We start from the raw sequence: 18,837 nt of genomic DNA on the forward strand, positions 1-18,837 counted from the left end.
GAGTATGGATAAGGATTAGGCCAAAGTAGGTGAGGTAGATTGGTGAGTGACACGTGTCACTTGTATTATATATTAATTGTCGTGTCACAATTTGTCAGTAGCTCACTGTGTCAAGATGGCTTGAGCAGTTAAGCGGATGGAAGGGAAACGTTCTCTACACTGGCACGCCCTCAGTTTAAGAGGGCTTCCACTGTATAATTAACAGGTTATCACCCCACAACACAATACTCTTGAGATAAATGGTTGTACGACATTTCAAGGAAGCTGTCCGTTACTTTTGGCTGCAAACGTGAGATTGGGTAGCCCAGTGGTTAAACGCATCTCTCATCACGTTTGGGTTCGACTCTGTAAATGTAGCAGGTACACCATGTGGTGGCTTTAACGCGCATCTTCTATAGTGAAGTCATCGAAAACCTGTACCAGCGATCCGAAACTTAAATCACTGGAGTAAACGAAAAATATGTTCACGAATTTTCTAGCAAGTAGTGGCTGACCGGGAAAACATCCATGTGCACGTGGGCTCACTCGTACTTCCAAAACAATGCTGCAGGTTTCGCACTTCGTCACTCTGTATGACTAGAACAGGTGTGTTGTACTTTCTCATACTTTCAACTGCAAAACTCGAAAATATAATTACCCTCTGAATATGTGCTTGCCTCACTTTATTGTAGCGAAATGTCTGATTGAAATACGGAATTGTAACAACAACACATTTTCTAGTGGTTTTGTTTTTAATGTTTTGACTTATGCTCACCACGCACACATATTCTTGCATGTGTCATGTCATAAGTATACGTGCTGGACGCTATTCCTTATTAGTGCAGTAGATCGTAAGCTACTACTTGCTTTGTGTTGTGTAAATAGTACACTTTGACAGAGTTGTATGTGAACACATGGCAATGCCAGGTACGTGATCATTGTAAACTTCCTTTTTCATAGAGAAGATATCAAGTTATGAAGTGTTCCTTAATTCGAATGTTTGTGGGTTCAAATCACCATGACTGTCACCATCACGACAGTGCCTTGACAATCATTGTTTTCTTCTCCTCCGTCATGTTGATGTCGCTGCCCTCTACAAGTCTCATGCTGACAGTGAGGAGAGATGGGTTATACACCCCGAACATCGGCCACAGTGGTTCACTACAGTCTACATTGTCTAACATCGACATGACTTTCTTCTCCTTCACATCAAGGAAGACAATTTTCTTCCTGGCGTCATCACAGACAACACCGTAATGTAGTGTGCGTGATGCCCCTGCTGTGTTGGGGAGAGTGTCAGGCAGACACAGTACACGCGTCCCCTCCTTCCCTATCATCCTGCATATCCCGCCGTGTGTAGTACAGTGGGAGACGTCTATACAGTAGGAGTGAGGACGTAAACCTATCCATTGAAGCAGGTCCCTCTCCTCCTCCCTACATACTCCAACCTCCAGGATGAACCAGTTCTCTGAGAGCGGTTTGTCCACACTGACCCTGTTCTCTACTTCCCAGTACTGAGGACACCCATCCATGAGGAGGGGGACAGTGCTGCATGTGCCCCAGTACTTCTTCAGTCCCCCCTCCCCTGCAGGTCTGGTGTACGACTCCCTGTTGACCAGGTCTCCTTCTGTGTTAATGTGGACGCAGTCGAGATTGACTCTGTCTTTGTCATACTTTAGAGGTATACCTACAAAATATGGATGTGAAATGCATGAGAAGAATACGAATAATTAATCGCTATAATGATATTTTAATGCTCGGAATACACAGCTTAATAAAATGTACCTTTATTCAAACAGTGTAATATGATCAGAATGCAGCAATGAAACCTTAAGGGTGTCACATTGAATTATCTGATAAGTCACTACTCCGGATATAGCGTGTGTTTCGTCGGTTATCAAATGGTGGACACAGGACGTCAACAACAATATTCATACAACATATATGTCATATTTACAGCTCAGATTCTAAATTGTTGCGTACCATAAACACTAAGAGAGCGGATCTGTATACCCAGACACAGTACATTAGTGTCGACGCAGACGAACGCGGTATAACGAGGAACGGGTAGATGTCAAACAATGTTAAGCTCACTGTAATTTGAGTCAACATGGTTGATTTAAGTTGTCCATGCACACCGAACCCAAAACCTGCGGCTGGTAAGCAGCGTCAGAGTGTCGACATTATTATTTGTTGTATTTATTGGGTCAATCATGTATAAAACGTCCAAATGAATATAGATTTCATTCCATTTATCATTAAGATATGCGCGAGGGAATTGTTGATTGTTGATAGAAATAATGTTGTCAAGAGGGAGAGAGGGAGAGAGAGAGAGAGGCTCCTGGTTGACATGTATTATTCAATCTTAGGTTGCAGTTGTATCTGGAATTGCTCTTAGTTATACTTGGCTGACCGTGGTACACTATCTGAAATTCACAATGCATATAGGTTCTGGGCGGGCGGACGGACAGTATTGAAGGCGTAGCATGGATGGAAGGTAAAATGACAGCGTTATCAAGTAGTCAAGCACTGGCTACCCCATCACAGTCGTGTCTCGCCGTCACCTGGTAGTCCCCTTTTGAATCATAGTGAATGAGTGAGTATGGTTTTAGCATTTTTATCGCAGTATCACGTCGGGGGAGAACAGAAATGGGCTTCAAACATTGTACCATGTGGAGAATCGAACCCGGGTCTTCGGCGTGACGAGCTAACGCTTTAGCCACTTGGCCACCCTTCCGTCCCTTGTTAAGTACATGTATATGTTACGTCGTAGTTTGATATCATAGTCACTGTAAATCCTAAATATCTGGAATGGTAGACGTCAGTAAAACATGGTAGCCAGAACTACACTTTATCAGTAAAGTACAGATTCCAGTACTTTCACACAAACGGAAGTCTGATAACTGGTTGCCTGGATCACGTACATTGTGTACCCCTCTGACAACTGAAAACTGGCAGTGCTCCCACAACCGAAAACTATGAATACATTACGCCATTTACAAAGTCGGCAATTTTACGTCCATTCTATGAAATCAATATCTTAAAATAAGCAAACTCTACTATGATATTGATTGTGAAACGTGGATCTAATACGCTCACATCCTTTCATTGAAAACGATTCGGTCTGTGACTGTCGATTACCTCAGTGAGACGAAATCAGGATACAGTAACAGAGATTTATTGTGGAGTACAGTTAATGCTACACTCGTCTGAACGCCACAGGCCAGATTACTATGACAATCCCCTCCCAACGCCTGCCCCCTAGTTTGCTTTTTAAACACCACATCGGTATTAGCACATAGGGCAGCAGTCTGTTGATAGTCGGTTTGGGCCAGACAATCCAGTGACTGATACCTTGAGCGTCGGTCTATGCAAATGGGAAGGAATGACATGCATCAACCAAGCCAGCGAGCCTTCACCATCCCCATGGATGAATATTTGACACTGCCTTTATATTTTAGTACACTTTTAACATTACTTGGAAGAACAGGTTTGAACATCAAAATATGTAAATAATACTGTAATACATGATAAATGTACTCACACTTCAGCATCAAAGATCTATCTACAGTCCCTGGCTTCAGCAGATGAACACCACATTCTCTGGCTGCACCTGAAACACCAGTAGACACATCACCACACACGTGTTATGAGACATAGGTATTTTTGATGTTATATCATTAGTGAGATGATGCTTGATAAGTTTAAGCCAAAAGAATCATTCGATATAAATATGCACTGAGATCATGATCGGGAACCAGTGGATTAGAAAAGGGGTATTCGAATCTGATATTCAGCCTTCTCCTTAGCAGAAGGAAAACATGAATTTACCAAGCAAGAGATCTATTCTTTCGGCATCCTTCTTCTCAATGGCTTCTTTCTCATCAATGCGCTGAAAGAACAACATACATGTATATATCATGAGATCAAGAAATATCTTGCCATTGTCTGTGTCACAAGGGTACTATTTCCAACAAAGGCATGTCTGCATGCATTAAAGAATGCAGTTATGAACAATTACACAACCGAGACTTGAATAAGGTGGTGACAATTTACTCAGATACACACAACAGGTCATAAATCAGATTTGGGAAATGAATGAAAGTGAGACATTGTGTTAACAATTTAGCAAATGTCATGGGATGAGTATATAAACTACCGGACAAAAGAAAGTTATCGCTTTTAAAGTATTTGTATACATAAAAATCCCAAAACATTACCGCTGGTACAGTTTTGAACCGAAGCAGAAGACTTTCGCTAGACACAGCATGCTCTGTATGACAACGCGGCTGTCCAAAAACTTCGTTTGAATCGTGCAAAAGACGAAACATGAAAGACGTAATTGTGTCACATGCACCTGCATGATTGTGGCATAAATACCGATGCTGGACAGAGCCCCGAAAGAACGCCACGAATATGCCAAGATTAACGCGAGCGCAACGATACAGGGCGATCGGTATGTCCAATATGGGGACTTTACAACGCCACTGGTAAGAACCTTCAAATGCAGTCAGGCCACCATCGTCTGCGGCGCAAACAAGTCAATACCGCCAGGTAGACCAGAGGACGAAGACCGTAATGGAACAAATTCGTGACGGCGACGTCACGTCCAGGACACACCATCAGCAGACGAACAGTCCTTCTACGACTTGGTATGGCTGGTATACGAACCCTTTCCGTGGAATGGCCTTGACCCGTCTACACCGTCACCAATGTACGTCGGCGGAAGCGACGTGACTAAGAGAGTGACTTACAGATGAAAGTCGGTTCAGTCGGTTTAGAAACGATGGCAGAGTTCGAGAGTTTTTACTCATATTTTATACGCCAAACAGCATATAAGAAGTTTGATTCAGAGGGCGTCACAATATGGGACGGCATTTATGGCCAGAGAACAACAACACTGGTATTCACCCGAGGAGATCTGAATGTCCAGCGATGCAGGGATTAAGTGTTTGGTCTTTTGTGATGCCCTTCATTCGACAAGAGAACGCGTGAACGTGAACCCCATTGAACATCTCTGAAACCATGACCGTCAGCTGAGACTGCATGTACCACCCTCCAGTGAACACACAGGCTTGAGCTGACACTCCTGGCTAGTTATTCTTGAACTGTTTCTAGCCCTACGAACCTTAAGTCCAAACATTGACTACGATCAAAGGAAAGTTACGACCGTTTGGAGAATCCTGGGCTTACGGAATAGGATTCCTGCTGACTGACTGACTGACTGAATGAGTTTGGTTTTATGCCGCTTTTAGCAATATTCCAGCAACATCATACGGCGGGGACACCAGAAATGGGCTTCACACATTGTGCCCATGTGGGATTCGAACCCGGTCTTCGCCGCGTGACGAGCCAACGCTTTAACCATTATGCTACCCACCGCCTCTGTTGATATAATATTCTCCAATTGACGACGTGACTATTGAGGAGACGTGTGTATTTTATTTGACTCATTATCTTCTTGACTAATTTATGCACAGTTTGAATGATCTGGGCATTAAATGAATTTCAGTTAAATTGTCTTTTTATTTGGATTGCTTGTAGATGCAAGAACATAAATCAAATATCAGTCAAATTCTGAGTTTTGATTTATTTCTGAATAGCAAGGCGTCAAAATAGTTTTTAGATGCTGACATATCTAATGGTATGAAACATGCAGATGAAGGAGACAAAACTATTCCATAATTAGATTAATGGACATACTGTATTCAAGCTTTCGATTTCTGAATTGAGCTTGTCTGTCAGCTTTGTAAGGCTTTCAATGTGCTTTTCGTCTGAGTCGATTTTCGTCTTTAGTTCTTCCATGTCCTGCAACATATGATATATGTCATATTGTATATTTCCGTCATGTAATTTTATCAAATTGTGCTTATAATGTTGGCAAAAATACCTGAAACGTTTCATTGAATTAATAATACTGGTCATGACTGTTGAGAAGCATTGCATCATAACGTCTCCTTTGTGATAAACTTTGTTTGCCTGTTATCTAAAGCCCAATTCAGCAATATTGCAACGCTCTGTAAATAAGGATTCTTCACTATACAGCAATCAACATCCTGATCATCGATCTTGGTGGGGATTTCTTTTGTTGGTATGTTGTTTAATGCCACACTCAGCAGTATTTCAGTTGTATGGTGGAGCTCTGTAAATAATCTCATCTGGATCAGATAATCCAGTGATCAGCAACATAAGCATTGATCTACACAAATCTGATACGATGACATGTTTCCACTAATTCACTAAGCGTGACCACTAGTTGACTCTTACAACAAGCATGGACTGCTGAAGACCACTTCTAATCCACGGGTCTGATCATCGATCTATGCAAATAGGGATCGGTGACATGTTTGTGTCAATCAAGTCCGCGGGCCTGACCGCCTGATCCCATCAGTCGCCTCTTGGGCACTTTGTGAACATGAGTATGATGTACTACAACTTCCTTCACTCACCATTTTGTGTTTCATTTCCACGTCTGCCATAAAGTCATCATCAGTCTGAGTACCCCTGTCTGAAACAACACAAAACAGATTTACATTGATGGACAGTGTTTCTATGCATGTTACAAACGCTACATGCTTAAGAACAAATCCTAAGTCTTCACCTAAATGAGTTGATGTCCAAATATAGATTCATGAGTGAGTGAGATAAAATTTTAATTCAATTAAATTCATAAAATTGTAAGTCACATAGGCAGTATTTCAGTCATATCTTGACTATTATATAGATTCATGAAGAAAGGACGCAGCATACTGCACATATAAACACAAAAAATTAAACCAATGTTAGAAATGAAATGATTAAGTTACCAGCAATTATGTTTACCAGCGATTTTCCGTCCATATCCATCGTCAAAATGGCACCAAATCCTGATACATTCGCTTTCAGCTTTGACAAACTGTTCGTGTTGAAGACAGCTGTGGGTACTGCATATGTTTGAGGCGCGGCAGTGTCTAGGCAGGTCCGAGTCATCTCCCCAACATATCTCTCCAGGCCCAAGATGTCTGACTTTGAGGCAAAGAGGAAGACATTGTTGATGTAGTCTAAAACCCTTGTGCAGGTCTTCTTATCTTCTTCACAGGCCTTGAGAAGAGCATGTTGTGTTGCCTTTGTCTCCTTCGCATGATTTTCCAGATCTACGAGAACTTCCTTCTCTCTTTGATCAAGTTGTGATCTCAAACATTGGAAAATGTGACGAATATTTTCTTTCAAAGAATTGTGTGTTTTGTCAGTGATTTCGGTTCCTTGCCTGATGCTCTGCATGTATGCCTGGTGGCGAGTCTGTAAGGTGGATAGCTCATTCTTATTGTATTCCAGTTGTTCTGTTACAGTTCCAGCAGCCACATCAACCTTCTCAACTTCGTGGTCAGCATGGTCTTCAAATCTACATCTCGCACAGATTAATCTCTTGCAGCTTTTATCAAACAGATACAGGAGGTCGTATTTATGGATACTGCAAAATTTTGGAATGTTCGAGGCAGTTGGCTCCATGTCACAGAAGGTTTGGACTACATGGCTTCTGGTAAGTTTAACGCTGCTGTGCATATTCTGGCAGTTTTCACAGAAGACCTCTTCACAGTCCTGACACCAACACACAGCCTGGTTGCCGTCATCTTCCTTTGTACAGAGAAGCTCTGTGGGGCGATGTTTGACCGCCAGATGGAATATTTTTTTCTGTCTCACTGCATCCTTCTGGAGGGTTGTGTCTGTTCAGTTGACCTCCTTCTGACATGTAGCGCATGATATCACACCACCAGCTGCAGATGTCACACACGTCTCACACACAGCGTGTAGACAGGGCAGTAGGTAGGGGTCGGGGCCCTTCAGGGTAAACTGCTGCTGACAGACAGAACACTTGGGGAAGTCGTCCATTCTGGAGGACATAAACAGCGTAATTGCATCTAAACGTCGTGATCCGAATGGATCTTTGTCAACTTTTCGTTTACTGCACCTAACTGTACGATTCCAAATACGTCCATCCAGTACATTGCAATATCAAAATTACCCACGCAACACTACATCCTACTGAGCACTAAACCATCATAAAGCACATTCATTCTGTGGCTATCGCAGTACAAACTCGACTTCCATCTAACAGAATAAATATACTGTAATGCACCATGACAAACGCCGCCTTGGATAAATATCATATTATCAAGCAAATATATTGAAAGATGAATGGTGAATGCAGCGATAATAGGGGCACAACAGGTTTGATACAAAGCAAAGATAGGAACGTGTTGTGTGGCAGTCAGACAAATGTAATGTCTCGGCTATAGTCTGTTTTCATACAGTATTTGTCATTTAAATACACCTAGTGAAATATCGACGAAGCATTAAAACATGCACGCCTATCAAAGTCGCGTTGACATTATCCCCAACAACCGCGTGTCACATTTTTCCACAACATAACAGTAGTTAAGTGAGTCATGGCTATCGTGAATGAAGACCGCCTAGTTCTAAAACTAGGAAAGCGAATTCCCAGGCAATATGCTGCATACATGAAAGTATAGCTGTCATGTTCAGCATCCTGTAACTTTTGTGACATATGTACGCAATATTTGACCCACAATATCAAACAGTTAACAGTGTACAGGAACACAAAGTGAGACACGAAACACAACACACCTACCTGGACTGGTAACTACCTCCAATGTTGACACGTACGTCACTTCCGGACGATGACGCGGGATAGTTATCGCATTACAATTGTTAATATGATACGTGGTTATGTTTATTTCAACGGTGACATATATTTCTTTTACAGACGACGTTTGCCTCAAACGTAGCAGTTTATATTTCGTCATCTAAATTATCTGTTTTGTGTAAGCCTTCACTGAACAATATTCCAGCTTTATGACGGCAGTCTGCAACATCAGTCTAGACCGAACACACTAGTGGTGGATCTAGTGGCATCAATCTACATTGATATTTTGATTATATGTTTTAAATGAAGTCACGGGGTGCGACTGAATAAAATTATCTGTCTGTCTGTCTGCATGCACTGTTGTGTATATGAACTGTCTCGGCATTGTGTGGGGCGGTGGGGTAGCCTAGTGGTTCAGGCGTTCGCTCGTCACGCCGAAGACCCTGGTTCGATTCCCCAATACAAGTTAAGCCCATGTCTGTCCCCGCCTGTCTGAATATTGCTAAAAAGCGGTGTGTACTCACTCACTCACTCACTCACTCTCGGCATTGTGAATGTAAATACGGTGAATCATAGCATCGTTACCACTTACCGGTCACAAGTCATACTTCAATCTGTAAAACATCAGTTTGGTCTTGTCCGCATAATCTGTTTTTTTCCAGTGCATATAGAATCCAATGAACTGAAAGGTGTCCTACAAATATATTAAATCTACTCCTCGCCATTCGCTCCATACTGCAAGCGAACAATATTTGAGTCACGCGTTATATTTGGATTTACACTTTCTCAGTAAAGTAAATATTCTAGTACTGTTCTTTGGTTAGTTTGATTCCCATCCGGGATTAAAGCCTCGTTCTCAGAGTCAGGAACCTAACCGCCAGCACACAAACTCTGCCATCTAACCAACTCAGCCCAATCTGTGATAATCTAGTTGTTTTACTGTCCTTCGTTGACAGGTTTGCATATATTATATGTATGTTTTATGAATTTAGAACTAGTTTTAGTCACGATATGGCTGAAATATTGCCGATGTTTGTAACCCACTGAGTAGAGTCGTTTAAATTGTGTATGCAATCTTTGTATGGTATGTTCTTAATGTTTAAGTAGTGACCTATTCTCCCAGAAACAAACCTGTGAAGATCCGAGTTAGAATTGATCTTCAGTAACCAATGGTTGTCGCAATGGTCGACTGACGGGATCGGGTGGTCAGGCTCGTTGACTTGGTAGACACGTCATCGTATCCCAAATACGTAGATCGATGCTCATGCTGTTGACCACTGAATTGTCTGGTCCCGACTCGATTTCTTACAGACCGCCCCCATATAGCTGGAATATTACTGAGTGCGGCGTAAAACTAAACTCACTCACTCACTCACTGTCAGGAACAGCAATCAATGAAAGATTTGGAGCATATCTGCTGATTATCAGTTAGCAACCGAAATACGTCTGACCACTCACACGTCCAAAGCGAGTTTGAAAACTCTATTCTCACCAATATCTCGGCAATCATTTCTATTTCTGTTTCTCGTTAACAGTATGTCAACCTGTTTACTGTACTGTTCACAGACACTGACACTCAGACTCTCTCCCACACACGCACACTAGTCTGTAGTATTACGCACTCAAGCTGCTTTCAGCAAAGGCCTATTGTCACTGTTTGAATGACACAGAATGTTCAGTCAAGCGTTGGTATCGTTCACCAGACCTTCTGCGTTCCATCGTCTTAAATCTTGAATAATGATCAGGCCGCTTATATAGCACTGAACTCCACGACGCAGGGACATGCTCTAAGCGCATACAACATGATAGATATTATTACTCCGGATACTCAAGCTACCTTTGAAGCGCTAGAAGGTAAATAGTCATATGACTTATGTCACCTGATACCCATTTTCTGATGGGTGAACAGAGGCAGTTTTGAACAAATACTCCTGACTAAGGTGAGACCACATGTGCTTAGTTGTTGGGCAGGAGAGTAGTCCTAGAAACCGTCAGAGTCAAGCTGCCAAACAGGTCACCCATCCAAGGACTCTCCGTGACCAACGTTGGTATCTTCACCTGATTTGTGACGTGCGCTCTAGACACAGGTCCACACTCCACCACATAGCTTGTTTTAGAAATCTTGTCTATGAAATAAAATACATAAATAATGTTTGTGTCAAATTTAAGGTGTGTTTATCGTGGCTCAAACCCTGTCACCACATGCTCTCTCGCCGCCGCGCACTTTGGTGTTGTGATGTAAATGCATATCTTTGGTGTTGTAATGTATATACCTTTATCTAGTGCCCTATAGATTTGTGGGAATTTTATGCGAGGATAATTTAAACATATATTTGCCTTTCATTCATTTTGAATTGTCTTTACATGTTTTTGTTTTATCTTTGACTACTATGTATGGGCTGTGGGCGTCTGTATGGGTTCTACCTGTAATATATGCTGTAGCATTACTAGGTTGGACTTGCATAATCTGTCTCTCTGTCAAAATATTATTAAATCCGCCAGCAGATGCTGAGAGTGTACCTATAAGTCCTATTTCATTCAAGTATTTTTATATCTACAATCTTTTTAATAGACTAAGTAGATTACTTGTTATTTTAATGTTCGGTTAAATTTCTAAATAATCGTCAGCACCTGAAGGGATGATGAAAATCCAGCTCGGGTCCATGCAGGCAGCAACGATACTGCAAATCCCAATGAGCCCTGGTATGGTGATACCTTCAGTTGCTGGCGATCTCTATGTTGTATTGCATTGTATTTTTATAAGTTGCTAGTAAAAATCAAAACCTTTTCCTTTTTATTTTCCTTTGACGCCAGTTTTTTTTGGTATAGATTCATTAAGGCCTTACGTATATATGAGAACACGTTCTCGTCACGGTATGGCTGTAATATTGCCGGTGTGAGGTTAAATATTAACTCACTCACGCTCACAAACTTAAAGCATAAAACAACATAGTCAAGTAAACACCCATCCCCTTGTTAATTTCTCTTGCTAACGAAGTATACCTCAAACGTATTAGTAATAATATAATTCACAATAATGTAGTCTATTGTTTGTTTGTATGCCTGCCTCACCAAGCAATATTCCAGCTATAACTGAGTCAGGACCAATCATCATGAGGATGCATCTACTGCTTAAAACACTTACAAAATAGGAACAATGTGATAAAAAAAACAGAAAAACACAAACAAATGAAAACACAAAAACCTTAATACAGTATGTTTACAAGAGGCACAATAACAAACAATAAACAATCGAATACAGTGACACATACAGATGTTCAATATGTTCACAGAAAAGAGGCAATTGTAATTTGCAGAACGTATATTTATCATTTGATTGATTACATCTCCACTTCAGACAAGCTGTGTTACGCCTATGCATGTACTGTTGGCTGTTGTTAAAGTAAGCTTCTGCATGGTGAATGTAAATACATTGAATCATACCACCCTAAACAGTCACTAACTATACTGAGCGTGTTTTTTAGGGTATATAGTGAGTGAGTGTGTGAGTGAGTAAGTATGGTTTTACGCCGCTTTTAGCAATACTCCAGCAATACCACGTCGAGGGACACCAGAAATTTGGTTCCACACATTGTACCCATCTAGGGAATCGAACCCGGACGAGCGTACTACTAGACTACCCTACCGTCCCCAATGTTTATAGAATCTAGTGAAATGAAATCTCGCCATACACAGTAGACTCATTTTACTTGCGAACATGTAGTAGACGTGTTTTCTCTCGAGAAGAGGGCTATGTAGAGTATGTTTTTAAGGTTTCATGTGTTAAGTGTGAAGGTTTTACCGGTTTTGTCAGAATCAACAAGCCCTGCATTCAATGAAGACTTTGTCATAACCTCAATCAAAATTTGAAAATAGCAGTCTGAAATAGAACGTGATATAAATTGATGTTTCAAATTTATTTCCTGTGAATATATCTATCCAACAACCTTCTCTCTCAGACTGTGTCGATACAGTTGTTATTTATAATGAGTTAAATACCTCGTATAAGCCTTTCATTCATTGTTTTGCACAATTATCACAATATACTTTATTACTGTCACAATAGGGTGCCCTATATTGTGTCTTGCATAAGCATCAATATGTTCTGAAAGAAAATGGATTTGCAAAAACTCTAAATGCTTGCACAAAACATTGGTGAGAATAAAGAACAGGATACCGTTTCTATTTCTCGCCAACAGTGAAATTGTAATCGTTATGTTAACACACAGCGACAGACACACAGACAAACAGACGAACACACACTGTCTTCCACAGTGTCTTGTAGATAGTTTAACTATAGGTAATGCATTTCTTACACTGTGAGTCGTGGATAGTTCTGTGAGTAATGTGATTCTTCAACTTTATATTGTATGTAATGTAACCGTAACTAATTTGAATGTTGTTGTTTAAGTCACGATATGGTTCACATACAGCCGGTGTTATTTTTCATATTGATTAACTCACTAACTCACTCACTGTAATTTGATTGAGTTTAGGCCCAGTGTTAAATGTGTTCTCGCCGTCGGGCTGAATAACAAAACATGTTACATGATTTGTTTCGGTTAGATGGACAGTGATCTCATCCGCATGAGGCAGTGTCTGCTGAATCGCCCGGATGATTTATCCCAGAGAGACGTAGTCGTGGGAATGGTTCCAATTTGGAGGATAATGGGCTCTATGGGGATATAGGCACGGTGACACCGGGCTGGGGATTGAGGGTACGAGGCATGTTAATTTAAGAAAGTACGGGTGCCGGTGTTTATGTTGGGTACAGTAGTGGTGGTGGTGTTGGATCTGCCAACATTATCGGTTACAAAGTAGCCTTGTGGTTAAAAGCATCTGTCGTGGCGCTTTGGTTCGACTCTATAAACGCAGAAGGACTTATTTCGCATCTTCCACTGTGAAGAGGACGGAATCCTGTACCAACGTTCTGAAACTTCAGTAGTCACTGAAGTACCCGTAAAAATTGTTCACACATTTTCGAGCAAGAAGTAGTTGACGGGGAAATAACATCCATGTGCATGTGGGTTCACCCGCTGTTGCAAAACAAAGCTGCAGTTTTGGCACTTTGTTACTCGTTTTGTTTGTAACTTGTGTGTTGTACTTTCTCATACTTTTAACTGCAAGACTCGAAAATATAATTACCCTTGCAATGTGTGATAGCCTCACTTTATTGTAGCGAAATTTCTTATTTGGAAACATAGAATTTTAACAAGAAAATTATTCTAGTTGTTTTTCTTCAAAGGATGTTAATTATACTCACCACTAACACATATTCCTGTATGTCGTATCATTTCATAATTAAACGTACTGGATATTATACCATATTAGTGCAGTACATCGGAAGCTACTACTGTGTTTTTTGTGGTGAAAATAGTGCACTTTGACAGGGTTGTATGTAAATACATGACGATGCCATGTACACGATCATTGTAGGCGTCTGTTTTCATAGAGAAGATATTATACAATCATAGTAGTAAGTATTAAACTGACCATCACTATCACCATCACAACAGCGCCTTGACAATCATCGCTTTCTTCTCCTCCGTCATGTTGATGTCGCTGCCCACTACAAGTCTCATGCTGTCAGTGATCCACTCTGGGTTATTCACCCCGAACATCGGCCACAGTGGTTCACTACAGTCTACATTGTCTAACGTTGACATGACCTTCTTCTCCTTCACATCCATGAAGACAATCTTCTTCCTGGCGTCATCATAGACAACACCGTAATGTAGTGTGTGTGATGCCCCTGCTGTGTTGGGGAGAGTGTCAAGCAGACACAGTACACGCTTCCCCTCCTAACATATCTTCCTGCATATCCCGCCGTGTGTAGGACAGCGGGAGACGTCCATACAGTAGGAGTGAGGACGTGCACCTATATAATGACTCACGCCCCTCTGCTCCTCCATACATACTCCAACCCCCAGGATGAGACAGTTCCCTGAGAGTAGTTTGTCCAGACTGACCCTGTTTTCTACCTCGCAGTACCGAGGACACCCATCGATGAGGAGGGGGGCAGTGCTGCATGTGCCCCGGTACTTCTTCAGTCTCCCCTTTCCTGCAGGTCTGATGTACGACTTCCTGTTGACCAGGTCTCCTTCTGTGTTGATGTGGACGTATTCGAGATTGACTCTGTCTTTGTCATACTTTAGCGGTATACCTACAACATACGGACGTGAAATGAATGAGAATAATACGAATAACTCTCGCTATAATGATATTGTAACGTTTGGAATTCACAACTTAGTAAATGAAACTTGATTCAAGCAGTGTAACATAATCGGAATACAGCAATAAAACCTACCGAGTGTTGCATTTTGACCTTAGCACTGAGTCACATTGAATTAACTGATAAGCCACTACTCCGAATATAACGTGTGTTTCGTCGGTTATCAAATGGTGGACACAGGACGTCAACAAAAATATTCATACAACATATATGCCATATTTACAGTTCAGATTCTAAATTGTTGAGTACAATAAACACCCAGAGAGCGGATCTGTATAACCAGGCACAGTACATCAGTGTCTTATAACGGAAACGCAGATGAACGCGGAATAACGAGGAACGTGTAGATTGCATGTAAACAATGTTAAGCTCACTGTAATTTGAGTCAACATGGCTGATTTAGTTACCCATGCACACCGAACCCCAACAGTGCGGCTGGTAAGCAGCGTCAGAGTGACGACATTTTTATTTTTTGTATTTATTGGGTCAATCTTATATAAAACGTCTAAATGATTATAGATTTCATTCCATTTATCATTAAGATATGCCCGAGGGAAGTTTTGATTGTTTATGGAAATACTTTTGTCAAAGATGCAACTCCAATCATTATTTTACATCGCTATTTCATATTTCTTGTCAACATGCATGTATTAAATAGAACAACATCATGAATATCCACTAGTGTAGCAATTATCGAGAGAGAGAGAGAGAGAGATAGAGAGAAAGAGAGAGAGAGAGATAGAGAGAGAGAGAGAGAGAGAGAGAGAGAGAGAGAGAGAGAGAGAGAGAGAGAGAGAGAGAGAGAGAGAGAGAGAGAGAGAGAGAGAGAGAGAGAGAGAGAAAAAAAAAGAGAGGCTCCTGGTTGCCATTTTTTATTCAATCTTAGGCTGCAGTTGTGTCTGATTTGGCCTTAGTTATACTTGGCTGACCGCGGTACACTATCTGGACTTCAGAAGGCATCAGTTCTGGGCGGGCGGACGGACAGTATTGAAGGCGTGGCAGGGATGGAAGGTAAAATGACAGCGTTATCAAGTAGTCAAGTCGTGTTTCACAGCTATACACATAGCTGTTGCGACTCGCCGTCACCTGGTAGTCACCTTTTTAATCATAGAGAGAGAGTGAGTGAGTGAATATGGTTTTAGCAGTTATCGCAGTATCACGTCGGGGGACAACAAAAATGGGTTTCACACATTGAACCATGTGGAGAATCGAACCCGGGTCGTCGGAGTGGCGAGAGAACGCTTTAACCACTTGGCCACCCTACCGTCCCTTGTTTAAATACATGTATATGTTACGTCGCAGTTTATCGTAATCACTGTAAATCCTAAATATCTGGCCTGGTAGATGTCAGTAAAACATGGTATCCAGAACTACACTTTATCAGTAAAGTACAGATTCCAGTACTTTCACACAAATGGAAGTCGGACAACTGGTTTCCTGGATCACGTACATTGTGTACCCGCCTGACAACTGAAAATTGTCAGGGTTCCCACAACCGAAAACTATGAATACCTTATGCCATTTACAATATCGTCAATTTTACGTCCATTCTATGAAATCAATATCTTAAAATAAGCAAACTCAACGATGATATTGATTGTGAAACGTGGATCTAATACGCTCACATCCTTTCATTGAAAACGATTGGGTCTGTGTCTGTCGATTACCTCAGTGAGACGAAATCAGGATACAGTAACAGAGATTTATTGTGGAGTACAGCTAATGCTACACTTGTTTGAACGCCACAGGCCAGATTACTATGACCCCTCCTAGTTTGTTTTTAAACACCGCATCGGTATTAGCACATATGGCAGCAGTCTGTTGATAGTCGAGTTTGAGCCAGACAATCCAGTGACTGATACCTTGATCGTCGGTCTATGCAAATGAGAAGGAATGACATGCATCAACCAAGCCAGCGAGCCTTCACCATCCCCATGGATGAACATTTGAAACTGCTTTTATATTTTAGTATTCTTTTAACACTACTTGGAAGAACAGGGTTGAACATCAAAATATGTAAATAGGAATACATGATAAATGTACTCACACTTCAGCATCAAAGATCTATCTACAGCACCTGGCTTCAGAAGATGAACACCACATTCTCTGGCTATACCTGAAACATCAATAGGCACATCACCACACACTTGTGATGAGACATAGGTACTTTTGATGTTATATCATTAGTGAGATGATGCTTGATAAGTTTAAACCAAAAGAATCATTCGATATAAAGATGCACTTAGATCCTGTTCGGGAACCAGTGGATTAGACAAGGGGTAGTCGAATCTGATATTCAGATTTCTCCTTAGCAGAAGGAAAACATGTATTTACCAAGCAAGAAATCTATTATGTCTTTCAGCGGCATTTAGAAGTTGTACATTGATGTCAAGATATTTTTATGGATTAACTTCTTTTTAATTTCTCTCACAACGTTTCGAGACCATTCCAGGTCCCTTCATCAGGTGAACTGGCAGTTAGGACTATGACGTCGTCACTTTGACGTCATAACTGAGTTATGACGTCACAATGCAAGTGACATCACATTACACTAGGGAGAGTACTGTATAAGTGAGTTTGAAGAGTTAATTACATAATGGTGAAAATTCATGCTAAATAATAGAGTTGAAAGTTGAATTGTTGTTACACACCAACTGCTAATTACACAAAGGTTACTTGATAGCAGGCTTTCCAAAAGAATAGTTACACAACAACTGCTAATTACACAAAGGTTACTTGATAGCAGGCTTTCCAAAAAGATTAGTAGACTCGTTACTTGATAGCAGGCTTTCCAAACAGAATAGTAGACTCGTTTTTTTTCCTTTATCTAAAGTTCATCAAAAGTTAATCAAGAGGTCCCACGCACTTGGCAGGTATACACCTTGATCACGATTAATTGCTGGTTTATGTATCCTTATCTCGACAGCTTCCTGTAGTTTCCTGTTGGAGAAATAACAACGACTGGCGTCAGAGAAACACACAACAGATACACACAACAGGTCATGAATCAGATTTGGGAAATGAATGAAAGTGAAACATTGTGTTAACAATTTAGCAAATGTGATGGGATGAGTATATAAACTACCGGACAAAAGAGAGTTATCGCTTTTATTGTATTTGTATACATTAAAAAACTAAAACATTAACGCTGGTGCAGTTTTGAACTGACGCAGAAGACATTCGCTAAACACAGCATGAACTGTATGACAACGCAGCTGTCTATAAACTTCGTTTGAATCGTTTATTTTTCAAAACATGAAAGACGTAATTGTGACATATGCACCTGCATGATTGTGGCATAAATACCGATGCTGGACAGCGCAAGCATGCAGTAGCCCGGACAGAACACCACGAATATGCCAAGATTAACGTAAGCGCAATGAGACAGGACTATCGGTATGTCCAATATGGGGACTTTACAACGCCACTGGTAAGAACCTTCAAATGCAGTCAGGCCACCATCAGCAAACTGATAGACTGCTTCTAGCAAACAGGCCAGATCCAATACCGCCAGGTAGTCCAAGAGGCACTTCACAGGCCGAAGACCGCTATATCTGGCAGATCCACCTTCGGGGAACAAATTCGTGACGGCGACGTCAACGTCAGGGACAACAATAGGACACACCATGAGCAGACGAACAGTCCTTCTACGACTTGGTATGGCTGGTATACGAGCCCTTTCCGTGGAATGGCCTTGACCCGTCTACACCGTCACCAATGTACGTCAGTGGAAGCGACGTGACTAAGAGAGGGCGCTCCTTACAGATGAAAGTCGGTTCAGTCGGTTCAGAAACGATGGCAGAGTTCGAGGTTTTCTACTCATATTTTATACGCCAAACAGCATATAAGAAGTTTGATTGAGGGGGGCGTCATAATATGAGATGGCATTTATGGCCAGAGAACAACAAGACTGGTATTCACCCGAGGAGATCTGAATGCCCAGCGATGCAGGGATGAAGTGTTTGGTTTCTTGTGATGCCTT

The 18,837-nt window shown here is 41.3% G+C and overlaps 1 protein-coding gene across 1 annotated transcript in view; it reads right to left on the reverse strand.

Moving 5' to 3' along the window:
• Nucleotides 1-647: 647 nt before the first annotated feature.
• LOC124261636 (protein PML-like) overlaps nucleotides 648-18,837 on the reverse strand; it is a 29,066-nt gene continuing 10,876 nt past the window's right edge. The window contains exons 4-8 of the mRNA XM_046695976.1: nucleotides 6,429-6,487; nucleotides 5,683-5,787; nucleotides 3,811-3,871; nucleotides 3,524-3,592; nucleotides 648-1,666 (exon numbers count right to left, since the gene is read on the reverse strand). Coding sequence (XP_046551932.1) covers nucleotides 1,011-1,666; nucleotides 3,524-3,592; nucleotides 3,811-3,871; nucleotides 5,683-5,787; nucleotides 6,429-6,487 — 950 coding nt within the window. The 3' untranslated portion in view covers nucleotides 648-1,010. The remainder of the gene's footprint in view (nucleotides 1,667-3,523; nucleotides 3,593-3,810; nucleotides 3,872-5,682; nucleotides 5,788-6,428; nucleotides 6,488-18,837) is intronic.

Source organism: Haliotis rubra, unplaced genomic scaffold (assembly GCF_003918875.1).
Source record: "Haliotis rubra isolate DU_JTF1 unplaced genomic scaffold, ASM391887v1 Scf801, whole genome shotgun sequence".
NCBI classification, from domain to species: domain Eukaryota; kingdom Metazoa; phylum Mollusca; class Gastropoda; order Lepetellida; family Haliotidae; genus Haliotis; species Haliotis rubra.